The 26,058-nt window shown below is 50.0% G+C and overlaps 1 protein-coding gene across 4 annotated transcripts; it reads left to right on the top strand.

The window, feature by feature from the left end:
• Window positions 1–6,751: 6,751 nt before the first annotated feature.
• Window positions 6,752–24,125, top strand: SLC52A3 (solute carrier family 52 member 3). Of its 4 annotated transcripts, XM_059896994.1 has the most exons (6): window positions 6,752–6,772; window positions 16,894–16,983; window positions 17,478–18,090; window positions 19,744–20,249; window positions 22,301–22,424; window positions 22,932–24,125. In XM_059896994.1, exons 3-6 carry the CDS (start codon window positions 17,524–17,526, stop codon window positions 23,142–23,144), a joined length of 1,410 nt encoding a protein of 469 aa, XP_059752977.1. In that variant the 5' UTR covers window positions 6,752–6,772; window positions 16,894–16,983; window positions 17,478–17,523; the 3' UTR covers window positions 23,145–24,125. The 4 variants fall into 4 exon arrangements, with proteins under 4 accessions (XP_059752977.1, XP_059752978.1, XP_059752979.1 ...); XM_059896995.1 differs by lacking the exon at window positions 16,894–16,983 and having other exon boundaries at window positions 6,758–6,772; XM_059896996.1 differs by lacking the exon at window positions 6,752–6,772 and having other exon boundaries at window positions 19,903–20,249.
• The last annotated feature ends 1,933 nt before the right edge of the window (window positions 24,126–26,058 follow it).

The following is a 26,058-nucleotide window of genomic DNA, read 5'->3' as shown; positions in this document are numbered from 1 at the left end:
CCACCCCTGCAGACCAGTCCTGCATTAAATAACTCTGACCCCAACGTGGAAAAGGTGATTCCCTTTCTGAGTCCTTTTCAAGTCTCCTTACATCAGTGAGAAAGTCTTCTCTGCTGCTCTGTGTTTAACACCAGTGCCCACTAGTCTCCTGCATAACAAGTAGAGAGCAGGCCTCAGCTGCAGCCTGGGCACTGCATCAGCCTGAAACACTGTCTCCATTTCCAGAGGTACATTCTATTCATGACAGAAGATACATGCTTTTCATTTCGTGTGTCAAGTTTCCTTTTACAATGAATCCATGGTCAACTGTAAAACACATTTTGGAGAAAATTAAGGAAGTCAGTTGTGGACTAAATATTAGATATCAGAGAAATGTTGATATTATTAAGTGAAACAGTGGTCCTGGAAATAGCCTTACTTTTTGGACATGCAAACTAAAGTATTTGGGGACAAAAATTGATGCTATCTATAATTCACATTAAGATACTTCATAAAGAAATAGATGAAGCAAATATGGAAAATTCCAATGTTAAATTTGGGTATTGGGTATGTAGCTCATAGTGTCATTCTGTATTTTTCTGTGTGTCTAAAATTATTCGAATTCAATCTTAGCCAGTTGATTTAAAGAAAAAACGTTAAGCAACAATCATTATGGCAGACTCTGGGCATGGCCAAAATTGTGAACATGCTATGAGAGTGAAGGAAGCCTGGGCGAGGTGGGAAGAACGTTCTGGGTTGGGAAAACCAGAAGCTTGGGGCTCCTTCCCCTGGGACCCCCTGATTCTCCCCTCAGGGCTGGCTTCTGGTGCTCTGAGCAGCTCCGCAGGCCTTGACACTGAGTGTTCCCTCCCCGGTATATTTGCTCTCAGGTTTGGAGCCAGGGAGGAAGCCAACAGCTTAGCTGTCCTCGAGGGGCCCGGCCACACTGCCAGTGCCTGGAGTGGGGAGGGGCAGAGGGCACAGCCCCTTCTCATCAGCCCATCCCCCCCTTTGGACCTGGGCCTGGGCATCTGCCTCTCACTGGCTACCTCACTAGACAGATGGGGAAACAGGCCCAGGCCTGACCAAGATGCCCTGTCTCCAGGGTCTGGGTGCTTCCTGAGGACCCAGGACACACAGTCCTGCAGAGGGAAGAGGTGAAGACAAGGCCTGTGGCACCAAAGGGGTCAGAAGCCTGCCTCTGGCCCCCAGCAAGTCAGGGGCATTGCGGGAGGGTGGGGGAGAGAAGTGTGAGGAGGTTGAGATGAGGGTGCGGTGCCCCCCAGCAGGAGAGGATCCCCCCTCCATCAGTGCAGCCCAGCTCCCCTCCACCTGTCACTCACACATGGACCTGAAAGTCACTCTTACCCTCACGCCCAGCTGTCCCTTCTCAAGGTCTCCCCTGTCACTCATCAGTCAACAAATATTTCCTGAGCTTATCTGTGTGCCAGGCACAAACTAGGTACCAGGGCCTCAGCCAGGAACAAATCAGACATGGTCCCCACCCTTGCCGAGCTGATGCTGGTGGGAGTCAGACACCAAACAAGGTATCTGAGAGAACACGTAACACAGCATCAAGGGCACAGTGAAGAAAACGGGAGCGGCATGTGCAGGGAGACAGAGTCGGCAACCAGGCTATTTTAATAAGGGGTCACCTCTGAAGGGTGAGTTTGAGCAGAGACCTTAATAAAGTGAAGGAGGGGCCATGGGGTTGCCTGGAGAAAGAGCCCCAGGTAGAGGGAACAGCAAGGGCAAAGGTCCTGAGGCAGGGCACGAGTTTGCCACATGAGAGACAGCAGGGAGGCCAGTGTGGCTGGAGTGGAGAGTGAGGGAGGAGGGAGGAAGCCGTGCTCAGTATGATGGGAGCAGAACCCCATAGGGCCGGTCCATGGGGAGGAACCGAGCAGGGCTGGGAGGGTTCTGAGCAGAGGCAGGATAGGCTCTGAGCCGTGTTGTGAAGGGCAGAAGGGGGAGAAGTAGGATGGCCAGTGAAGAGATGACCGCAGAAGTCCAGGCAGGACATGAAGGAGACTGGACAGGGTGGTGGCAGTGGAAGGGTACCGAGTGGCCCGATTCTGGGTCCCAAAGGATCTGCTAAGAGATTAGATGTGGGGTGTGCGAGAAAAACAGGCGTTGGGAGAGGAGAGAGCAGCTCCATTGCAGAGACCGTGTTCCTTGCTGTATCCCCGGTGCAGGGACAGAGTTAATCTCAATCAATATTCACGTAAAAGAGAGATAAAGGAAGACAGAGATTCCCAGCCTCAGGTTCCTCTTCAGACCAGGCTGGCTTTTTTCTTTTTCAAGCCTGTCATAGGCGACCTCTGTTGGCTAATGATTGGAACTGCAAATCCTCAGGTTGAGGGCCATAAGGAAGAGTATGAACCCTGGAACATCCTTGGCTGGAAAAAAATCAGAGACCATATCCCAGCCCTCACCCATTTTACAGATGAAGATACTGAGGCCCACCTACGGTTGAGGTCTGATCTCCATCTCAATGGCTGCTCCTTCTGGGCTCCCAGCTGTTGTTTTCCAGAGCTGAGTGGGCATTTCATGAAATCCCCCACAACCTCCCATAGGATGCTGGGAGTCCATCCTTGGCATTCCTACATTCCTAGGAAGCATCATGATGCCTCATCTTGCATACATTCCAAATCCCCAAATTAGCCCACACCTTCCCTACTTAGCTAGATGGGAAATCTCTACCCCATCTGGGCTGGAATTTCCACCATCATTCGCTCCTGGAATCCTGCCCCAGGGCGCCCAGCAGAGGTCTGTCAGCAGGGACCCATTTGCCACATACACACCTGAAAGTTGTTCCCATTCCAGCCCAGTTTTTTCAACTTGGGTAAGGGACGTGCTCCCCCATCTGCACACCCCATTCAGGTGGCACCACAATTCCCCCCAACTTCAACTCTTGGCGTGCCTTGAGCTGTCATTGTTCTTCACACAGGACAGAGCCAAGGAGAGGGAAGGAGGTCCTAGGTATGCTCTCAGCAGAGCAGAGGAGGCTGTCACCCCCCCTTGAGCTGCATGGAAGACTTCTATTGATGCGACACTAGGATGGCATTTGATGTTTCTTTTATTTCTTTTTCTTCATTTTTTTCTTTTTTTCAGCAATTTTTAATTTTAGGTTACACAACTAACAGGGTTATAGACTCCTAGAAAAGTAAAATATTTCATTTAAGTCTAAAGTCCTCTTCAATCACTTCCCATTCCACTTCCTACTCCCTGACCCCCTCCACACACACAGTCCCAAAGGTAACCACTGTTGTCAATTTGAAATTCATCTTTCCAGATTTTTTCCTATAGACGTATATGTGGTAAACACACACGCAGCCCTAAAGAATATGTAGCTTTTATTTGTGGAGAATGTAATTTTTTTACACAAATGGAATCATCATACTGTACATATTTATCTTGTGAATTTTTTCTCCAGTCTGTTCTGGACTCTTGAGTTCAATTCATGGATATGAGATTGTATTCCCTTTGGTGGGGTCTGCACCATGCTGCGAGCCCTGATCAGGGAGCAAACAAGTCCTGAAACTGGTCTGGAGGCACCCTTGGAAGCCCCTTTCCCTAATCCTCTTCTCCCACATCTTCTTTTCCCCTGCTCTCTTTCCTCCTTCCTACCACCTTCCACCTTTTTCTCACCTTGGCACTTAGGCCCCACACAACCCCAGTGAGAAGGTTCTAAGCGTCCAGATGCCCTTTGCAAGGTCCATCTCCCCGGAGTTTGGGGCTTCCTGCACCCCCTGGTGGCTTCTCTGAGTAACGGCAGTGGCGCCTTCAGCCCCTAATCCAATCGCCCATCAACCCATTCAGAAAGCGCTGCACACCTCCGCAACTGCAAGTGAACCTCCGGTGCCTGCCTTGGGGGACCCGCCACGAATCAGCTGATGTCTGCCCTGGAAACTCTCCTGGTGGAATGTGAGTGACCTCCTGACCGGCCAGAAGAGTCTACCTGTTTGAGAGCACCCGGGGCAGCGCTTTGTGGAGGACTCGTGGTCCTGGTGCAGCGTCCTTGGAGAGCAACTGGGTGATCGCTCTCAAGTATGTTGTAGTTCATGGCCAGGGATTGATTCTACAGGTATTTCACACCTGGGCAAAAAGACAGATTGCCACGGTATTTGTTGCAGCGTTGTTCTTGATGGCAAATGACAGGCACCCTGCAATAGGGGCAGGCTAAGTTCATCCCTGTGCTTTTAGGTGATGGAACACTGCTAGGTCCTGCCGTTCCCGGCCTGAGACTCCCTCAAAGTGGCTCTACAGGCTCCCTGCACTCTGCAACCTACCCCTGCTAGGTCCTTCCCCACTCCACCTCCCCCTCACCCTGCTCTCTCTTTTTTCTACAGAGCATATCCTCTAACGTACTGAATAATTTCCTTATTCTTTACCATTTACTGTCCATCTTGCTCCACCAGAAAGAATATCAGCTCTCCAAGGACAACAGCTTTGTCTATTTTGTTCAGTTTTATATCCTAAGCTTCTCTCACAGTGCCTGACATACAACTGACACTTAATAAAAGTTTGTTGAATGAATGAAGCCAATGAATGAAGGTCTCAATGCTGGGAATATAGAAAGATCTCTAAGATATTAAGCCGTAAAAGCAAGCTTCAGAATGACGTGGATGATGTGCCCCACTGTATAAAGAATGTTTTCCCATAAACCTAAAACTGCTAACAACTTTTAATTAATTAATTAATGTCTATTAATTAAACAACAAAGACTATAAAAATATCTGGAGATGACAAGGAAGGGGGGAACATTTTGGCTGGGGTTCATTCATTCACATATGCAACAAACATTAAATTCCCAGGGTATACTGGTTATATTAGACACAGATGTCAAGAAAGGTTTCTTTGGAGGAGGTGGTATTTGAGATTGGCTTTGAAACATATGTAGGATTGTGGCAGAAAAAGATGGGGCAGAACGGATATTCTAATAAAAGGATCAGTACGGAAATTTTGGTGGCTTAAAAGTACTGTAAACACTTGGAGAATTGTGAGCAGTTCTGGTTGTAAGTAGCAAAGGCTACATATAAGAAAGAGGAAGTGATAAAGTTGTCAGGATTTATTGGTCCCAGCTGAGAAAGGATGTAAATGCGAGGCTTGGGCATTTCTCTTCGTTTGGTGAGCAACGGGGGAGTCTTTGAAGGTTGACAATAAAGACATATATATATAGATATATATAGATTTTTTTTTTTTTTTTTTTTTGGCCGCGCCACTGGCATGCGGGATCTTAGTTCCCCAACCAGGGATCGAACACGCACCCCCTGCAGTGGAAGCTCGGAGCCCTAACCACTGGACCGCCAGGGAATTCCCCAAAGATATATTTTTAAGTTAAAAATAAAAATGACATAAGGAGCACCCATGAGATGGATGTGGGTCACACCTAAGACAGAACTTCCTGAGAGTCGGGAGGGGGCATCACTGGGAAGGAGAGATTTGGGCGGGCAGCAGCCTCACGGCTGCATCCTGGTAGAGGACGAGCAAATTCTTGTGTCCCTACGACCCAAAGTGTTGGGTTCATCACTTCCTGAGCCCCTGCCAGCTGAGAGAGGGGCCCGGTCTCCTCCCCTGGGGTCTGCTTACCTCTCACCCCAAGCATTTGCCAGGGGAGTGATTGCTTATCAAGTAAATGTCTGTCTCAGAGAATAAGACAAAAAGCAAGCCAGAATTATTCGTAGACCTCAACACACAGTGAGCCAGGCCCTGTGAGATTCATTTCACACCGTGTGTGCACAAGTTTGAGTCTGGGTTCGAATCCTGACCCGCACTTACCGGCTATAGCACCTTGAGGGAGTCACTTAACCTCTTTGAGCCTCGGTTTCCCCATCTACAAAGTAGGGAATAAAAGTAGCACCTGCCTAGGATTATTGACAGATTTAATTGGATATGAACTATTACTATTTGGCAGAGTAGTATTTGTCAGTGGATATCAGAGACTAGCTCTGCCAGACTCTTGACTTCTCTGGGCCTCCGGTTCCTCATTCGTAAAATGGGGATAGTAGCTGTATCTCCCCCAAAAGCCTGTGGTAGGGCTTCCCTGGTGGCACAGTGGTTAAGAATCCTCCTGCCAATGCAGGGGACACAGGTTCGAGCCCTGGTCCGGGAAGATCCCACATGCCGCGGAGCAACTAAGCCCACGGGCCACAACTACTGAAGCCCGCGCGCCAGGAGCCTGTGCTGCACAACAAGAGAAGTCACCACAATGACAAGCCCGCGCACCGCAACTATACAAAGCCCACGTGCAGCAACGAGGACCCAACGCAGCCAAAAATAAATAAATAATAAATAATAAATTTTTTTAAAAAGCCTGTGGTAGATTAAACGTATTAATGCACGTCAAGCTCAGGGCCTGGCACGGGTCCGCTCAGCACACACTGGCTGTTTTGACTTCTGCTCTACAAGGAGGGCGTTATTATTATCCCCACTTTCCAAGTGACTTATTTAAGCACCACTATTTGAACCAAGAGTTTCTGCTCCAGGGGGCGCCATTCCTGCACGAAGGGAATTACGGTGGCCCGAAGGTGGGGCCGGAGCCAATGCCTGGGCAGCCCTTTTGTCTTCTGTGGGTTAAAGCGCTGGGTAATGAGCCCTTTATTGTTAAGTTGAATCATCAGGATCCTCTGGACTGGGCTGCTTGGGCTGATTCAGACACACAGTTAGGCTCTCGGTGAGCCCCGCCCACCCTGCCCCCGCCTTTGCCCCTCCTTGGGGCGGGGACAGGTTAATACTAACCGGCTGCCTCTGGCCCCTCCCATGCAGAGCCACTTGGGAACAGGACCAGCAGGTAAGCCCGCCGAGCTGGGCGGCTCAGGCCTGTAAGTGCACAGCTGCAAGTACCAGGGGCCAGTCTAGTCTGGGGAAAGCAGGTGGCCCATGGCCTTTCCCCTGGCCGTGGGGAAAGGAAATTTCAGCTGCCGGTTTGGAGGCGGAGGGATAGCGGGGAAGAAGGGCCTCCTCCTCCGCTGGCCCGCAGGTCCGGCTGGAGTTGGGGCACCCTGAGCCGGCGGGGTGGACTCCAGACCCCTCCTCCCCAGGCCAAAAGACTGCACCCCCCTCACCTCTACCCGGCTGCATCTCCACGCCAATGGGTTCCTACCAGGTGGGGGCCGGAATCTCACCAGCCTGGCACGGAGACCGAGGGATGGGCACTGAGGGGAGAGGAACCCAGCCAAGGTCAGCCCCTTGGGAGGCCTGAAGCCCTTCCAGGCCCTGGGAGAGGCGAGGGGGAGAAAGGGAACTCAGTCCCCACTGGCTGGTTGGGCTCCCGTTATCTCCTTGCTTCCTCCCTGGCAGCCAAGCCCTAAAAGCCTGGGCATCCTCAGACCCTTTGGAGACACAAAGACCCAGAGAAGGTATGCATCTGGCTTGAGGATGCACAGCCAAGCGAGCACAGGCCTGGTTGACCAGGGGTTGGACAAGGTGCGGGCAAGCACTGCTTCCTCTCTGGGCCTGGTTTCCCCACACCTGTGAGATGGGAACGTTGAGATGGGATGAGGCCCAGGGTAACGCCAAGCTTATGGCGAGGAGAGGTGAAGCCCTCTTGATACACGTGGATGTGAGCCACGAGGGCGGTGGCTTACCTGGGCCGGGCCTCCAGCACACACAGACTCTCCCCTCTGCTTCTACCTCCTGTTCATCTCAGCCCGTCCTTTTGCCCTGCCTCTGTGCCTCTGTCTTCCTGCCCATTTCTGATTCTAGCTTTTGGTTCTTTGTGTCCCTCTGTGTCTCAGTCTCTGTCTATATCTCCCCATCTCTTCTTCTAGGTTTTTTGTTTTTGCCCCTCGCTGTCTCCCTGTTCTGTCCACTCAAAGCCATCTTGCTCCTGCCTGGACCACATCCCCACCCCTCTAGTCTTACTAGGAGTCTGGAACCTGGGACAACATTGACTCACACCCTTGTCTGGGAGCAGTGTGTGGCCAGTGCCCATGCCGTCACCTGGCACTTCCCGGGCTGCCCTGGCCGACTTAACCCACATGGTTGAGGCAGGCTCAATCAGGTGGTCCAGCCCTTAGCAAACCAGGTGGCCATCTGGACACTGGGAGAGAGGACAGGGCCGGACTCACGTGGGAGAGAGCAGCACTCGTGGGAGAGAGCAGCACTCGACAGATAGACACATAAACTGCCGTCCCCAAGCTGATGCCCAGTGATGCTGTAAAGGGAGAAAGCAGAGAGCGGGACAGAGTGCAGGGTTGGAGGCTCGGGCTCTGATGGGCAAGGCTGGACAAGGCCCTTCCTGCCTGGTTGGGGAGGAGATGGCCCAGCCCACACACTGAGAGTGTGCTGGCCCCTCACCCCCTACTCCCTTCACTCCCTTGGGCCTGGGACTCAGCTTTCCATGCAAGAATGTGAAGGAAAGAGACACCTTTGCCTGAGGCTGTCCTTCTGGCTTCCCTGTGTGTTTGCCTATCTGTTGTGGGAGCATCTCAAGTGTCTCACTCAAAGCCTTAGGTTTCTGGTCTCCCACAGTCACTGAAGGGGCCCGGGAAACAGATATGTCTTGGAGCCTCTCCCAGGTTCTCCAGGGCCTGAACCTCATTTCTCCCTTTCCCAGCCCAAGTGCTGGGGAGGCTGGAGGTGAGTGGAGAGGGGTCCTGCTCAGCTTGGCCCCTGCAGCAGCTTCCTAACCCCCTCACCCACAGGGCCCTGCTCAGGCTGGTTAATGGGGCTGGGTCCACAGTCAGATATGCCTGGGCTCAAACCTCAGCTCCCAGATGACCAGCTGTGTGACCTCGGGCAAGTGACTTTCCCTCTCTGAGCCTCAGTTTCCTCATCTCTTAAATGGAGACAATTATAATGCTTGTCCCAGGATGGTTGAGAGGATTTGATGGATAGTGTGTGTGAAGTGCTTAGCGCCAGGCCTGCAAGACAAGCAGCAAGAAATAGCAGCCATTGTTGTAGTTGTTGTTACTGTTATTGTTTTTATCTTTTCTGCCTGGAGAACTGCACCAGCTTCCTAATGGGTTAATAGGTTTCACTCCTGCTTCTACCCTGGCCCCCCATTATTCTCCTCACAACAGCCAGTATGATTCTGTTAAAAACGAAATTAGAGCTGGTCCCACCTCTGTCCAGCAATGGAGATTTTAGCTCAGAGAAAACCCCCGGACTCTTGCCTACAGGGCCCTACATGACCTGCCCATTCCTCCCCACGGGAACTGCGGTAGCCACGCTGGCCTCCTGGCTGTTCTTCCAACACCAATACCTGTGTCTGTCTGGGACAAGACAGGTGAGGCCCCGCCCCAGGGCCTTTGCAATTGCTGCGCCCTCCCCCACCACCACTCTTTCCCCTGACATGGCTCACTCCCAGGCTTCCTTCAAGTTCCCTCTGACAACCCCATTTACGATTGCAGCTACCCTTCCCAATTGCCTGCTCCCCCGGCCAGCTTCTTCCCTCCACAGCCCTATCACCAGCTGACTTGCTCTGTGTTCCTACTTTGCTTAGTGATTGTTTCTTCCCACACTTTTGAGAGCAGAGATTGTGTCCAGCACACACCAAGTATCCAATAAATACTGGATAAATGAATGAACAAGAATTGCAAGGTCACTGTAGAAAAAACAGATAACAGAGATGTGCACTTTTAAACAATATCCCCAACACACTCTGAGCCACTCCTTAGATCTCTGAAGAAACGAGGCCTCTGCACAGGCAAGTCCCTCTGCCTAGGACATCCCCCATCCACTGCCATTGATGGCTGTGTCACCGGGGTCCAGGAGCACATGGCACTTGGTGTGGCTGGCTGGGAGTAAGCCAAGGCAGGGGAACCATAAAGGGGATGGGTCATGCTGGACCATACACCACTGTGACTTTTTTCCAGATGAAGAAACAGAGACTTGCAGAGCCAAATCAGTTCCCTCGCAGCTGTGGTGGCACCTTCCTAAGGACCCAGAGAAAGCTCTGTGGGCCGTGGGGATTTAGGCTCTCAGTGCATGGGACCCATTGCACATAAATGAAATTCAGGTTCCTTACCTCCCCTGTCTGCCCTCTTCTCCCCATTAAGCCCACTGTTCCAGCCACACTGGCCTAGGCTCATTCCTGCCCCAGGACCTTTGCACAAGCTGTTCCCTCTGCCTATATGTTCTTTGGGGTATTTTTATAATTTTTTTTTAATTTAAAAAATATTTAAACATTTGATCCAGCTAAAATTGATATTTTTTTTTTGGTGGGGGTGGGGGCTGAGTAAGAGATAAGAAAGAGGTCCAGCTTTATTTATTTTTCCTAAATGACTACCCAATAGAAGTCTTATTTTCTAACTGGTTCTATTCAGGAAAACTACATATTTGTAAATGTGTAAGTGGCCACCTTGCTGACCTCATAGTTGAATAGCTGTTCAAGTGATAAAAGGTAACCATCTTCTGCAAATTCGCTTCCTCCCTTTAATTATTTACTTATTCCTTAAGAGACGTAGGCATATGCCTATCATATCATTTATTGCATATCATATTTATTGGCATATCATTTATTGCCTCTTCTATATTCTTGTTTATTTTTTACCTTCTTCTGCTCTCAAGTCCTGGAACAATGAGTCAAAACCCCACCATTTACTGTGCTTCTGTCCTTTTCTCCCAGCATTTCTGAGGCTTCTGGAGAATGTTATTCAGAATATAGATATTCATTACTGTTTTGACTGAATTATGAATTTGTCTTTATCAATATGAAATGACTCTGGGTCTCAGTTCCTACTTTTGACTTTAGCCATCAAATTCCATATTGAGAGCTACCTCTCCCTCCCTCTCCCCCACCCTCTGCATTTTTCTGGAAGACCTTTGCCCCCACATTTACTCCTAACCTTTTCCTTTTGGTATCTCTTTAAGGTGTGTCTCAACAACTAATTTTGTTTGATTTTGGTTTTTGATCAGATCCTAGTTGAGGCAGGACCTGAGTTTCTGAGTCGGGGCTTTGATAGTAAATGAGATAAATGTACTCATTAGTTTTTGGCTACTATTGTAACCAGAAGTGGGGTCCAGCTGCTCGCAGCTCAAAAGCCAATAAAGAGGCAAGGTTGGTGGAAAGGAAAGTTTGCTTTATTTTGGATGCCAGCAACCGGGGTGGTGGGGGTGGCAGGCAGATGCCTGTCCAAAGGCCGACGTCCCCCCCCTCCCCCGCCACCCCAACAATCAGGGGAAAAGCGCTTTTACAGACAGAGGGAGGGGGCTACATGCAGAAACAGCATAGTCAGCTCTGACCGTCATCTTGAAATTGATCATCAGTGGTCTGACCAGTGTCATCCTGATTAAGTACAATTAATCTTTAGTTCCAGGGTTGGTTTGTTTCCATTTCTTGAGGCCAGTTCTCGGAATTGTGGCAGCTTATGTCAGGGCTACATCCTGATCATCGTGCGGTTAACTTCTCCACCTGGTGGGGGTTTCACTATCTATAAGACTGCTCATAGAATATGGCTCAGAATATTATCTATAGCCCTTTGAGAAGGAAATAAAGGTCCTTGACTATGCTTAATGGCTAAACTATTATTATTTCGTTTTGTTGGACTGTTTTCCTTTGTTTCTGCATTTTCTCACTTCTCTGATTAAACTTATTCTTTGGCTAAAGTTTTTCCACAGACAAAAGGTAGGCTGAGGACCTGGGGGGCAAGGACCGTAGGGTCCTGCTCCATTTCACTATCACTGGTCAATATACATCCTTGAACATATATCTCCGTACACTTAGCCAGTGCTTTGCTAGTTATAAAATAAGAGTGGCTTAAGCAAGATAGAAACTTATTTATACCTTAACAACATTAAACAAGCAAAATGGTCCAATGGTAGACAGAACAGGGCTGGTGTGGCAGGTCTGGGCCACAAAGTCCTGAGGGGGTCTAGTCGCCATCTAACCCCCATGTCATCTCCCATTGTGCAAAATGGCTGCTGGCGTTCTGGCTATCACATCTGAATTCTAGACAGCAGGATAAGGAAGAACAGAAGGACACACTCCCTTTAAGGAGACTTGCCAAGTCGCTTCCAACTTCATTGGCCTGGTCTTGATTGGATGGTCATGTCCAGCTGCAAGGGAAGCTGGGAAATGTAGTCCTTTAGCTCAGTGGCCATTTGCCCAACCAAAAATCTGGTCTCAGTAATAACTAAGGAAGAAGGAAGAGTGGCCAGTGGGAAGCAGCTAGTAGCCTCAGCCTTGGAATATCATACAATGCTCTACCTTTTCTTTCCTTCTGTATTGTTTCACCAATCCTAGGCAGAACTCTACCTTAACTGACGTGGGTCAGCTTTTTTTCAGTGGGATTCTGCCTGCTTTATACCAGATCCTGGTCTCAGGTGGGAGTGGGCAGGCAGCACATATTTCTGGGTCTACTTGGACAGCACTTTGGGCAGCCGAGAAGCTGCAATGAATTGCTGGCTTTTGAAAAAGGTCCTCTCCCTCTTCCACTCCACTGATCCTCCAGGGCGGGACAGCCCCTGTTTTGCAGCCGTTGAGTTACCTGCCTTGGCCAAGGTAAGGTGGTGTATTGCCGGAAGCCTGCTTTCAGTTTCAAGGTTCGTTGGATTCGCTGGCAAAATAACCACTCGTCTCACACAACTGAACAGATTTAATTAATTTCTTTAATAGAAGATTATTTAACATAATTTCAATATACAGTCATTAGAAGGGGATGAATAAAAGTATTAGAGAGATATAACCAAGTATACATCACCAGATTGGGCCGACACTTTCATCCAGATTCAAACAGCAGCTGGGAAGTCCCGAGTAACAGCAATCTGAAGTCCCAGTTGGGAAGGGTCCTGGGCAGTGCGTCCACCCCACGGGTGAGACTTCAAATTGTAGTTCTGGGGGCTTCCGTTTATAATTCCAGGCGGCAAACTGGTATCATCTATTTGCGCGCAAAAATGCAGCTCTGGTTCAATTGTAACAATGCTGTTGATTTTACCATGTGAGTCACAAAATTTTCCAGACCGCAGGGGACTGACCAGGTCCCCAGGGCTCAAGAAATTCCAAGACCCACTCCCTTTCTTATGGTAAGTGCTGCTTGACTAGTTAGTAACAATTGTGAAGTGTGTAAGCAGGCACGCAGCGCAGTCCAGACAGGGTCACAAGTCAGTCAGAGGCCTCCTTCTGCCTCTGAAGCCTGAACAAGACGACTTTACCAGTTTTCCCAGCAGGTGGGAAACCCTGCCTTTCCAACCAGTCCCAGCCACTGCACCCTCCCCTCTACCTGCAACTCTGCCTGCTTTGGCCCATGATGCATCTGGGTCCTGCAGCCCACACACCTCTTCCTTACACTTTTCTCTGGGCATAGCCCCTGTGGCTTTTCTGCTTGCATCCCTCACAGCACTGGGCACAAAGTAGGTGCCTGATAATCCCTGGTTGATCGTTAAGGGGGAAGTGATGACAAAATTTTGCCATCAGGAATTATGTGTGTTGTGGTATCTAGAAGCGTGTTCAGGAAAATTGTGTGTTTTTAAATGCAACTGACATGTTTGCTGAAATCGTAATCATGATCGTTCGCGTTTATTGAGCACTTACTATGTGTCAGGCATCATGCTAGCATTTTGCAAGTTCATGGTCCTAACAATTCTGATGTTGGTACTGGGACCCTCCCATTTTGCACAAGAGGAATCAGATAGCAGAGGTTAAGTTGTTTGCGCAGGGTTGAAGCTGCAGTTTGAGCCCAGGCGTCTGCCTCCAGGTGGCTGGAGTCAGTGCCCGGAGTCCAGGACTGAGGCCCAAGGTTGGATCCCAGCCCCCACTTTGCCCCCAACTAGTTGGGGAGCCTGGGCAAGCCACATCTTGCTCTCAGAAATAAGGGCTAGGCTTGATCAGGGGTTGCAGTGTCTACCGGGCCCGGAGGGGCCCAGGCAGGTGCCCTAAGTTACAGAGGGCCAAGGGTGATTGTTGCCATGTGGGCACGTTGTCCTGGTGCGGTCTTCCAGAATATTCCCGAGAAGCCAGAAATCCTGAGTTTTGTATGCCACCTCCTTCCTGACTTGTGGATTTCAGTAACTAATTATTTACATACAACACGCCACACATCAAAATAATACATCTGCTGCTCGCCTGCGGCCAGTGAGTTACCAGTTTACAAATCCGGAGCTAGGTCATCTGTAAAGGCTCTTCTGCGGTCAAAATGCCAGATTCCAAAGCAGCCCCTGCCCTCCAGGGGCTTCAGTCTCCCCGGGAAATGTACCAGCATACACCCACACCAGGAAAACCCTAAATGGAGGGTCCTGGGTCCCAGGGCTGGGCAGCCAGAGGAGGTTTCCTGGGGGGTGGGGTCCTGCAGAAATCTGGGATATGGACGGGAGAGGGATGGTGCCCCAGGCAAGGAGCACTGCACAGGCAAAGGCAGAATATTGCCCTCTCTCCATGGGTCCTCTGGGCATGCCCACAACCAGGCCTGTCCTGAGCTGTTAGTGGGCCAGCTTCGCAGGTGAGGAAACGGAGCTTAGTGACTCACCTAAGGCGCCCAGACAGGAGGTGGTGAAGTGGGACTGAAAGCAGGTGGGGCTGCATTCTGCATTCTGCCCACCAGAGAGGAAGAGGTGGCAGCCCGAGGATTGGGCTCCCTCCAAGGAGGAAGGAGGAAGTCTGGAACTGGAGAGTCAGTTCTGTATGTGGGAACCTGGAGAGGAGCTTCCTGGGTGGGGCGTAGCCACAGGGCTGCCCCTGCGGGTTCTAGAAGAGAGACAAGGAGTTAAAGGCTGACCATGTGAATTGAGCAGAACCGAGATTAGCGTCTTGAGGAGAGGTAGGCGGAGCCAAGTGCTGCAGGGGACCCGCTCCAAATCCCATCACCAGCCTCAGGAGAGCCCCTACACCCCTGCAGACCCTACCCCTTTTCCCATCGGTAAAAGGAGGTAATTGGCCTAATCAACATCTCTTTCCAAAATGGTGCATGTGCCACCAGTATTTCAGGTGGTACCTCATGGGGAACTTTTTTTCCTTTATTAATTTTAATAGTCATATGTTAATTTTCATGCAAATTAGAAAAAAAAATAACTGTCACCAAACCTGGCGTTGCACCATACATAGCAATAACAGCTAACCCTTAGTGAGCGTTTTCTGTGCGGCAGGCGCTGAGACAACACATGCTCATTAACACAGTGCATCTCATTACAAACCATGAGGTTGATACTATCACTGCTCTCTATTTACAGAGGGGGGAATTGAGGCAGAGAAGCATGAGTTCAGTTGCCCAAAATCATCCAGTTAGTTAAGAGGCAGAGCTGTGTTCAAGTCCAGGCAGCTGGCTCCGGAGTCTCACTCAAAGCTGTAAACAAAGAATGTTGTCTGACATTCCAGCTCTACAAGGATCTAGTTGCAACCCACAGAAGTTGACCACCGACAGGGCTCCCTGGGGGGAATTCAGGACGGAAAAACAGCATGAAGCATTCTGTTTTGGATATACAGCCCCTAGACAGTTAAGATGCATATCTAAGGAAGAATTTCAATGACCCAGAAATCTTGCATCTTCCCTTACATAGAAAAACACTAAAATCATTAACTTGAGCTATCTGGGTTTGTGTGTGTTTATGTGTGTGTGATTAGCAGTAATCTTTTACCAAGATGTATGCATGACTACATGTATTTCCCAGCCAAGAAATTCCTACATATCCTGGCTCCTCCCTTACCTCTCGGTAGCAGTTCCTCAGAGGCTATAGTCCTCAGTAAGACCCCTGAATAAAAACTGGAACTCACTGCCCTTATGTTGTGCGGTGCTGACTTTTTTTTTTCACTTGACAAAGCCTCTCCAATATTTTTCCTTAGACTGAGGGTAACTGCACAGGTGGTATGAGACAGGTAACTGGGAAGGTGGTAAACAGATCACAGAATGGTTCCAGGGGGGCTACAGTCAGGCAGTCTCCCAGGGCCTGTCCAGAGAGGGAGCTCTATAATTTGAGGAGAAAAACTCCAGACTGCAATTTTATATCAGATAACCTCATTTTTGTAACAGATAGTATGTTTTTTTTAATGTTTTTTTGACAATGATCCTGACTTTTTTTTTTTTTTTAATTATTATTTATTTATTTTTTTGGCTGTGTTGGGTCTTCGTTTCTGTGCTGAGGGCTTCCTCTAGTTGCGGCGAGCGGGGGCCACTCTTCATCGCGGTGCGCGGGCCTTTCACTATCGTGGCCTCTCTTGTTGCGGAGCACAGGATCCAGACACACAGGCTCAGTAGTTGTGGCTCACGGGCCTAGTTGCTCCGCGGCATGTGGGATCTTCCCAGACCAGGGCTCGAACCCGTGTCCCCTGCATTGGCAGGCAGATCCTCAACCACTGCACCACCAGGGAAGCCCCCTGACTTTTTTTAACATTTATTTTATTTTTTTGTTTTGGCTGCATCGGGTCTTCATCGTGGGATGCGGCTTCTTCGTTGCAGCATGTGGGCTTCTCTCTAGTTGTGGCGTGTGGGTTTTCTCTCTCTAGTTGAGTTGTGTGGGCTCAGTAGTTGCAGCGCGTGAGCTTAGTTGCCCCACGGCATGTGGGATCTTAGTTCCCCGACCAGGGATCGAACCCACATCCCCTGCGTTGGAAGGTGGATTCTTTACCACTGGACCACCAGGGAAGTCCCCAGATAGTATGTTTACATGGTTCACAAATCAAAGTTATATAAAAAGATCTATACTGAGGTGCTGCAAACATCCCAGTGGTTTCTGTGTGTCCTTCAAGGGCTGCTTTGTGCAAATACAAGCAAAGAGAACATATTCTTCCTCCTTTTCTCCTGTCTACCTACCTTGATGTTGTTCACTTATCAGCTCGGCCTCGAGGCCTGTCATTATCCTATCAGCCAGTGAGCTCTCCTGCATCCCTCTCCTTGTAACAGGTGTGTGCTATTCCAAGAGGCAGCCATCCCTTCCACTAGCCCCTCTTCTGTGGGTAGCAGGGAGGTTGTCTCCCATATTTTGCTATTACCAACAAGGCCGCAAGAAATAATAACCTCATACATACATCATTTTGTCCAGGGCAGGTAAACATTGGCTTTGGGACAATCTCACAGTGCGAAATGGCACCTTGGAGTCATTGTTAATTGACATTTCCCATGGTGAATGAAGGTAATCTTTTCATATGTCTAAGACTTATTTGTACTTTTTCCTCTGAACTGTTCATATCCTTTGTCTACTTCTCTATTGGGTCTTTTTGTTCTTAATCTATAAAACTCTTTATACATTAGGAAGATAAATCTTCTGTCTGTGATTTACATTGCAGTATTTTCACCCAGGATGTCATCTGTCTTTTGATCTTGTTGTTGGTATTTTTTGGCGTTTTTTGCAGAGGCTGTTTTGTTTGTTTGTTTGCTTGCTTGCTTTTGTGTGTTCTAATATTTATGCAGTTGAATGTATCAAATTTTTCTTTTGTAGTCTCTGGATTTACAAGTCATGATTAGGAAAGCCTTCCCCACTGGAAGCTTACTTATAAGGGAATTTGTCCATATGTTCTGCTGATAAAAAGCCACCTTGTTCATGGGGAGGGCCCAGAAGCACAGTCTTTCGCTAGACGGTGAACCTGACATTGCTCACCTAGTATTTTTCTCCATCAAACACTGCAGGCTGATCTGTGGAGGCAGCAGCCTCCAGCCCAGGGCAGACGTCACCATGGCCTTCCTGATACACCTGCTGGTCTGTACCTTCGGGATGGGCTCCTGGGTGGCCATCAACGGGCTCTGGGTAGAGCTGCCCCTGCTGGTAACGGAGCTGCCCGAGGGCTGGTACCTGCCCTCCTACCTCACAGTAATCATCCAGCTGGCCAACATCGGCCCCCTGCTGGTCACCCTACTCCATCACTTCCAACCCGGCTGCCTTTCTGAGGTGCCTGTCATCTTCACTGTGCTGGGGGTGGGCACCATCGCCTGCACCCTCTTCGCCTTCCTCTGGAACGTCACCTCCTGGGTGCTGGGTGGCCACCACAGCATCGCCTTCCTGGTCCTCACCTTCTTCCTGGCCCTGGTGGACTGCACCTCCTCCGTCACCTTCCTGCCCTTCATGAGCAGGCTGCCCACCCACTACCTCACCACCTTCTTTGTGGGTGAAGGACTCAGCGGCCTCCTGCCTGCCCTGGTGGCTCTTGCCCAGGGCTCGGGTCTCACCACCTGTGTCAACATCACTGAGACATCTGACACCACCCCGATCCCTGAGACCACCAGGAACATGGACAGCCCACAGGTACCTGGCATTACCCAGAGCTCTTGCAGCTCTGTTCTTGGTCATAAGCAAGATCATACGGAGGGCTGGTGTCTCCCAGATGTTGGGTAGACCAGTGTTCTTGACCTGGCCGCACTTTAGATCACCTGGGGGAGCTGCTGAGACATACCAGCGGGCACCCCCCTCACCCCTATCTCTGAAATCCTTGGGGTCAGATGTGTTTTGGAATCTGGAGTTTCAGATTTTGGAACACACTTACCCCAAGTCTGGGACAGGGCCTGTGACTCAGCAGTGCAGCACAGTGACCCCCGCTGCCCACAGCCCGGGGCATTCATGCCCAGTAGGCAGATGAAGGCTGTAAACAGACTCATATCCAGCTCAAGTGTTGCTGTCAACTGAGTCACAGAAAAATTCTGGCTTTTAGAGCTTTCTGGATTTCAGAATTGCAGATAAAGGATTGTAAACTTGTATGTATTCAAAATTCCCCAGGTGTCGCTAATGTACAGCCAGGGCTGAGAACCATAGACTTTAGACATTGCTTCAATACCTCGTGTTGTTACAACATCAAACTTCCTCACTGGGTATTGGACAATATATACATCTAACACTATCCAAACCACCGCAGTACAGCCATGGTTGCAAACCAGTGGCCTGGGCCACCATAGCCTGAAAGCATTTTTCTTTTTCGAGAGTTTGAATTAGTTGATAACATTTAAATTTTTTGAAATTTCACACACATAAATCTAGATGCATGATATCTCTTGGAAAAAAGTCGCCACAGGGCACCTTTGGGTGGGGCTGCTTTCCCGTCTCCAGCCAGCCCCTCCTCTGAACATGTATGTTGTGGTTACCAGCCCTGGAGGGCAGTAAGGGGGGGAAGCTGTAGCTTCCGGGTCAGAAAGAACCAAGTGCACTGACTTCGCCACATACTCCCCGGGACCCTCAGGTAAGACAAACCGTCCTGACACCTCTGTGCCCTCTAAAACCAGGGGTAATGGACCCCACTGCACGGGGCCATCAGAAGGCACACACGAGCTGCTACATGCACACTGCTGCTGCCCAGTGAGCAATCAGTCAGTGTGAGCATTTATTATCCATCACTTACTTATTAATAATAATGCCTAATACTATTGTATACAGGCAGACCTTGGAGATAATTGAGGGTTTGGTTCCAGATCACTGCAATAAAGCAATATTGCAATAAAGAGAGTCACACAAATTTTTTTTGGTTTCCCAGTGCATATAAAAGTTATGTTTACACTATATGTAGTCTATTAAATGTACAATAGCATTATGTCTAAAACAACAATGTACATACCTTAATTAAAAAATACTTTATTGCTAAAAAATGCTAACCATCATCTGAGCCTTCAGCAGGTCGTAATCTTTTTGTTAGTGGAGGGTTTGAAATATTTCGAGAATTACCAAAATGTGACCCAGAGATACAAAGTGAACAAATGCTGTTGGGAAAATGGCACCAGTAGACTTGCTCGATGTAGGGTTGCCACAAAACTTCAGTTTGTATACACACACAAAAAATGCAATATCTGCGAAGTGTAACAAAGTGAAGCACAATAAAGCAAGGTGTGCCTGTATTGTCATCATTAATTGTGTTGCTACCTGTACCCTGACATCACCCAGGGATCCGACTGACCCTTGTTTTGTCTTTCCCAGGGAGCTAGCAGCACTTTGGTGTCTGAGCTCGCTAGGACGGCACCCTCCGTGGTCCATCTGGAAAGCCACTACCTCCCCGCCAACTTCTCGCCCTTGGTCTTCTTCCTCCTGCTCTCCTTCATGATGGCCTGCTGCCTCATTGCTTTCTTTTTCCTCCAGCGTCAACCCAGGCGCTGGGAAGCTTCCATAGAAGACCTCCTCACCTCTCAGGTCACCCTCCACTCCATCCGGCCGCAGGAAGGGAAGGACCTGGGCCCCCCAGGCCCGGAGGACAGCGGCAAGGGCCAGGAGCCTCTGGAGGAGAAGACAGCCCCCCGGCACCTGGCCCACCTGACCTTCATCTACATCCTGGTGGCCTTTGTGAACGCGCTCACCAACGGCGTGCTACCCTCCGTGCAGACCTACTCCTGCCTGTCCTATGGGCCTGTGGCCTACCACCTGTCTGCCACCCTCAGCTCCATGGCCAACCCTCTCGCCTGCTTCCTCTCCATGTTTCTGCCTAACAGGTCTACCCTCACCTGGCCCTGGAGAACTCTGGTTGGGGGCACACTTCATGTCAGAACCCAGAATCCCACACCCACCTATCAGGCTGGATGTGTAGCGGTTAAGAATATGGTTTCTGGGGCTCAACTGCCTGGGTTCAAATCCCGGCTCTGCCACTTACTAGCTTTGTGATACTGGACAAGTCACTCCACCTCTCTGTGCCTCAGGAATCTAAAAAATGGGGATAATAATAGATCTTCTTCCTAGGTTGCTGGGAGCATAAGACGAGCTAATTTCGTAAAGCTTTTAGAGCAGTGGCTCATGTCAGGTCCACTGTCACTGCCATTGGCCCATGTGGAGGAGCAAGCAGGAATTGAGTTTCCCATTTACAAATGGAAACCCTGAGGCTTGGAGAAAGGGTCTGCCGTGGTCTAATTCCCAGGATTTCAGCCCTGCTCTCCTGCCTCCGGCCCATGTCAGCTCCCTTACAGCTGCAGTTCTAGAAGAATGGCTGGGCAAATTGATAAAATGCAGATTGAGCCAGGCTAGATTTCAATTTTTTTTTAATATAAATATTTATTTATTTATGGCTGTGTTGGGTCTTCGTTGCTGTGCGCGGGCTTTCTCTAGTTGCGGCGAAGCGGGGGCTGCTCTTCGTTGCGGTGCGCGGGCTTCTCATTGCAGTGGCTTCTCTTGTTGCGGAACACGGGCTCTAGGCGCGCGGGCTTCAGTAGTTGCGGCACACGGGCTCAGCAGTTGTGGCTCACGGGCTCTAGAGCGCAGGCTCAGTAGTTGTGGCGCACGTGCTTAGTTGCACCGTGGCATGTGGGATCTTCCCGGACCAGGGCTCGAACCCGTGTCCCCTGCATTGGCAGGCAGATTCTTAACCACTGTGCCATCAGGGAAGTCCCAATTTCAAATTTTAATAAGCAACCTAAGTGGTTCTGATGTAGGGACTTCGGATCCGCACAGGAGAAACACCCACCTTGGGGTCATGAAACTTTAGGTCTCCCTGCCTCCCACGTGCTCGTCTGCCCTGCCTGGCCTCACAGCCTCTCAGCCCTGCCCACCCCTCACACCCCCAGCCCGGGAAGGAGGAGTAATGAAGACAGGAGAGCTGGACAGAAGATGTCACTTTGCCAGAAAGCTGATTTTTCTCCCTTGAGGTTTAAAAACTGTGGAGGGAAGCTGGAGATTTCTGAGGGAGCAGGACCAGAGGCCACAGACCTGTGGACACTGAGACGCCCAGAATGTTAGAAATACAGAGTCTGAGAGTCCCAGAATTCAAGAATCTTGGAGCAGAACGAGTCCTTAGAGGCAGGGCAGCCCCTCCACTCTCACCTAGGGGTGCATACCTGTCAGTGTTCTGAAGAATGTGGCCAGGGAGACCCCAGGGAAAAGGCCTCAAGTGAAGGATGGTGTCCTCAGTGGTCAGACCGAGGGCCTACGTGGAAGGCCGCCAGTGTAGTGCATCTAAGCCAGCCACCAGGACCCCCAGATCATGCAAACCTCACGTTGTAGACAAGGTAGCTGAGGCTGGAGGGAGAAGGGTCACCCGAGGTCACACAGCGCACCCTGCAGTGCCAGTGCCATGATCCAAGCCGCCCGCTCATCAGCGCGGCGTCCTGGCTGGGCTGGGGAGTATCGCAGGAGGAAGTGGCAGCAGATGGTACCAGGTGGGCCCACAGCCAGGGCCAGGCCCTGCACACTCTGCTCCCCAGCCCCACAAGACTCATTACGCAGGTGAGGAAACTGAGGCTTAAGGACCAGTCCTGCAGGTGGAACTGGGATTTGAACCAGGCTCATGCAGCACTGGAGTCTGTTCTGTTTTTCCTGCTGGGATGCTAGGCCCTGCCGTTAACACTCAGGATGACTTAGGCCAGCCTTGACCCCAGGAACGTCGCTGACCCACTTGAACTGGGTAGCCTGGAAGTTTCCACGTGGGTCTAACCTCTAAGCCTGGAGACGCTGACCCCTCCGTGTGGCCCCCTGGAGCTGGGCAGGGTGGGGGGGTAGGGACAGAGGTCAGGCTACTCACCTCCTCCATTCACCCCCCTCCCCCGCTCTGTCCTAGGTCTCTGCCATTCCTGGGGGTCCTTACAGCGCTCGGGACCGGCTTTGGGGCCTACAACATGGCCATGGCCGTGATGAGCCCCTGCCCCCTCATGCAGGGCCACTGGGGTGGAGAAGTCCTCATCGTAAGTATCTGGCCTGTGGAGCTGTCCGCCTCCCACCCCACAGCTAGCCAAGGCCTGGGAGGTCGAGAGTATAGCCCCTTCTATTGACCAAAGTCTTCGTGGTTACTCACTCAGGAAGCCCAAGGTTGGGGGGAGGGGGAGGGATGCTTCTCATTTGGGAATAGAGGCTTAAGAAGGTGAGCCGACTGGTCCAAGGTGACAGTCCAGCTTCTCCCCTGAATGCCACACTCTTTCCACTATGTGTATGTCAGCGTGGCCTTCTCTTAGTTGCCCTTGACTTGATCATGAGACAGAAAAGCTATTGGGCTCTCCTTTGTCCTTGGGGAGGTCAACTCAGGGGGCCCCATTAGTCCAGCAGAGTCACCCCCAAAAGGCTCTCCTTGAACTTAGAGGTTATTCCATGGGGTCCCCTTAGCCCTGTTAGGTCACCCTAGAAGCGCCCTTCGCCCCTGGGGCTCGCCCCAAAGTTACCTTCACTGCTGAGTCTCTCCCAACCAATCCCCGCAGGTGGCTTCGTGGGTGCTGTTCATTGGCTGTCTGAGCTATGTCAAGGTGATGCTGGGCGTGATCCTGCGTGACCGTAGCCGCAGCGCCCTCTTGTGGTGCGGGGCGGCGGTGCAGCTGGGCTCGCTCCTCGGAGCGCTTATCATGTTCCCACTGGTCAACGTGTTGAGGCTCTTCTCATCCGCTGACTTCTGCAGCCTGCAGTGCTCCACCTAGGCCAACTGAAGTGGCGTGGTCCATCATAAGGCCCCGCCCCCATTACTAACACCCGGAAACTGGGACCCCTCGAGGCAAGGCGTGTGCCCAAGGTCACAGAGCCAGTTGTAGGGAGCTGGGAGGCAGAGCTTTTTTTTTTTTTTTGCTTTTTTTTTTTCAGAGCTTTTAACTGATCTGCAGCACCCAGCTGGAGGATGTTAGAAGCGGAACAGCTGGGAGGTTGAGCTGCCCTTTATAAGCTATGTGACCTTGGGGAAGTCACTTGATTGCTCTATCCCTCTGTTTCTTCATCCATAAAATGGGGATTATAATAAATAGCACCTACTTCATAAGTGTGGCACAGGGATAAAATGCAGAAGCACCCACCACAGCCTGATCTGACGCCCAACAGTAATAACAGGAGTGACAATCTACAAAGCCTAGAAGTGGCCAGAGGCGTTGAGAGATGACCCCTTCCCCATATCCTTTTTCCCCCTATCGTTTCAGAGAAGCTTCTAGAAGACAGATGGCTAACAGTAGAATCTCAGGCACCTTGGCTTCCCAATTCCCAGTATGGAGGAACATTGCACCCCATGCACCCCTTCCTGTCACCCCCTGCTGACCCAGTAAGGCCCACTCCTTGGAGATTAAGTGACCTCCTAAGAGGCAGAGAGAGGATTGGGGCGGAGGGGCCGCAGCAAGACTCTGAACGTGAGTCCCCCCACCCCATTCACTGGCCGACACTGAACTGGGAGGCAGTCCTCTGAACTGGGGGGAGGAGGAGAGTGGGGAAGAGTATGTTAGCTACCTGATAGTTTTTTGGTTTTACTTTTTGTTTTTCTTTTTTTAAATAAAGACATTCCCTGCTTTTACACTAAGGTCAGCCTTCCAAGAAAAAGTCCAGCATGAACATTAAAAAAAAAGTTTCAATATAATCAGCTTTCAGTTGGTTCTAAGGTCAAGGCCGAGCTCAGAAATAAACAGAATCAAGGGCTTAGAGAATGTCTGGTCCTGGGACTTCTTTTCTTTAGAGGTTTGTTTTGTTTGCTTGCCACCACCCTTCCTTTTTAATTTTGAATAGATAATATAGTCACATGTTTCAAAAATCAGAAAATATAAAATGATGTTCAGCAAAAAAATTCCATCCCTGTCCACTCCCCCCTCTGCCCAGTTCCCCTTAACACATACATGAGCACTTTTATTTGTTCCCTGTTTACTCTTCCAGAGATTATGCAAATGTAAGCAAATTCAAATATAGAGCCTTTTTACATAAAAAGTAGTAAACTACTGTGTACTTTGCACTTTCAAGCAACAGTGAAAATGCGGAGAGCCGTCTTCTTCTTTGTCGTGACTGCATAGTATTCCACTGTGTGGAGGTGCCAGGTTTGTTCAACCAGCCCTCCGTAGAAAGACATTTGAAGGTGCTGGAGACAAAATTAAACACTAAATCTCCCACCAACCCCAAAAACCTCTCCACAAAAGTAGAAAAGAAAGAAAATAGTTTTACTATTGAATATATGTGCAACCTGATTGTGGTGCACATCACAGTCTGCTAAAGAGATTGCACAGGCGGAAAGAAACTCTACCCTTCTGTATAATCCAGCAGACACAACCTATTACATCAGGTTCTCAAATGATAACCTCAAGAGAAGTAGATAACACCGTTTGTCATCCTGAACTCAGCTAGTGATTGGGGTGGCTCTCTGTGTTAGCTAATTGTCCTTAACCACAGGAAAGAAGAACTCATATCTTTATGAAAGGAGGTGGCTTGGCAACTTGGAGCCAAACCCTGAGTTAAGCTCCTACACTCCAGAGACTGGGTGATAGGGGTGTGGCTTCCTGATATTTACATTGCAGAGGGTTCCCTTGAGAAAAACATTCCTGGGTGGTAAAACTGTCAAGAGGTTCATTCAGCTTTTTTAAAAGCCTCACATACGTGCAAAAAGGAGCAGAGAAAGAATTTACGTTTTCTAAGGTAAATGCTCTTAAGAAAAGGGAGTGGGGATGTCTCTTTCCCTTTTTGGCACCAGAAAGAAATGTTTTTATTTGTATTTGCCCTTACAAGGGCATTTGGGTTGTTTTCAGTCGTTCTCTCCCAGAAAAGATATTGGAGTAGGTAATGAGCAAGAAGACCATCTCTCTGTACTGACGTGGGAAGATGCTCCAAGATTAATTACACACACGGGAAGCAGATGCAGAAGAACGTGTAGAGTGCAGTCCTAGCCATGCTAATACACTCTGTCAAGCACTAGGTGGGAGGGCAGGTGACTTGCTGTTTGGAAAAGGCACCTCCATCTGACAGCCCTCTCTATGGTTTTGCTTTGGCCCTCCTCCTTGGAAGTCTTTGTGACCTTGACAACCTTTTAGTTACCATGCACAAGTCAGCTGTCCTCCATCTCCTCCTCTGTACAATGGAGACAATAAAAGCCCCTCCCTCTCAGGGTTGTTGTGAGGGTTAATTAGCCCCACACCTGCAAACAGTGAGTGTTCAATAACTGTCATTAAAAAGCTTCCACTTTGAGAGAATATCTGCTATGGACCCTGGATGCCCCTTCCACCCCACCCCCACCCACCCCCTCCCTGAACTTAAGTCCAGTTGACCCACGTCACGTGATGTCTCTACAGTCCAACCAAGGAAGTTTCCCTGAAGAATGAGAGCGGGACTCTGGACTCTGCCTAGGGTTGGCAGCGGGTGGGCATCCCTGAGGACAACCCCGCTTCCCAAGCTGGTATCTCAAGGTGGTTGGAGGGAAGGAGGTAAAGCAAGAAGGAAGGGGCCTTCCGGGCAGCAGAAACTGCACTTGCAAAAGAGGTGGGGCAGGAGGCAGCAGGCCACATTCAAGCACCTAAAAGGAGGCCAGGTTAGGGAGGCCAGGGGCAGGCACAAAGGCAAGGGCCTGAGAGGCCAAGGTTGTGTAGGGGTGGAGGGTTGTGT

Source organism: Balaenoptera ricei, chromosome 15, assembly GCF_028023285.1.
Source record: "Balaenoptera ricei isolate mBalRic1 chromosome 15, mBalRic1.hap2, whole genome shotgun sequence".
Classification (NCBI taxonomy): domain Eukaryota; kingdom Metazoa; phylum Chordata; class Mammalia; order Artiodactyla; family Balaenopteridae; genus Balaenoptera; species Balaenoptera ricei.
The sequence above is the reverse complement of the archived record's forward strand: the minus strand, read 5'-3'. Positions and strand labels throughout refer to the sequence as shown.

What these genes read in the sequence shown, in the direction of transcription:
- SLC52A3 (XM_059896994.1), top strand. Translation starts at nt 17,524, where the DNA reads ATGGCCTTCCTGATACACCTGCTGGTCTGTACCTTCGGGATGGGCTCC. An exon ending in GGAACATGGACAGCCCACAG is followed by an intron (nt 18,091 to 19,743) that starts GTACCTGGCATT and finishes TGTCTTTCCCAG; the next exon opens with GGAGCTAGCAGCACTTTGGT. An exon ending in TCCATGTTTCTGCCTAACAG is followed by an intron (nt 20,250 to 22,300) that starts GTCTACCCTCAC and finishes GCTCTGTCCTAG; the next exon opens with GTCTCTGCCATTCCTGGGGG.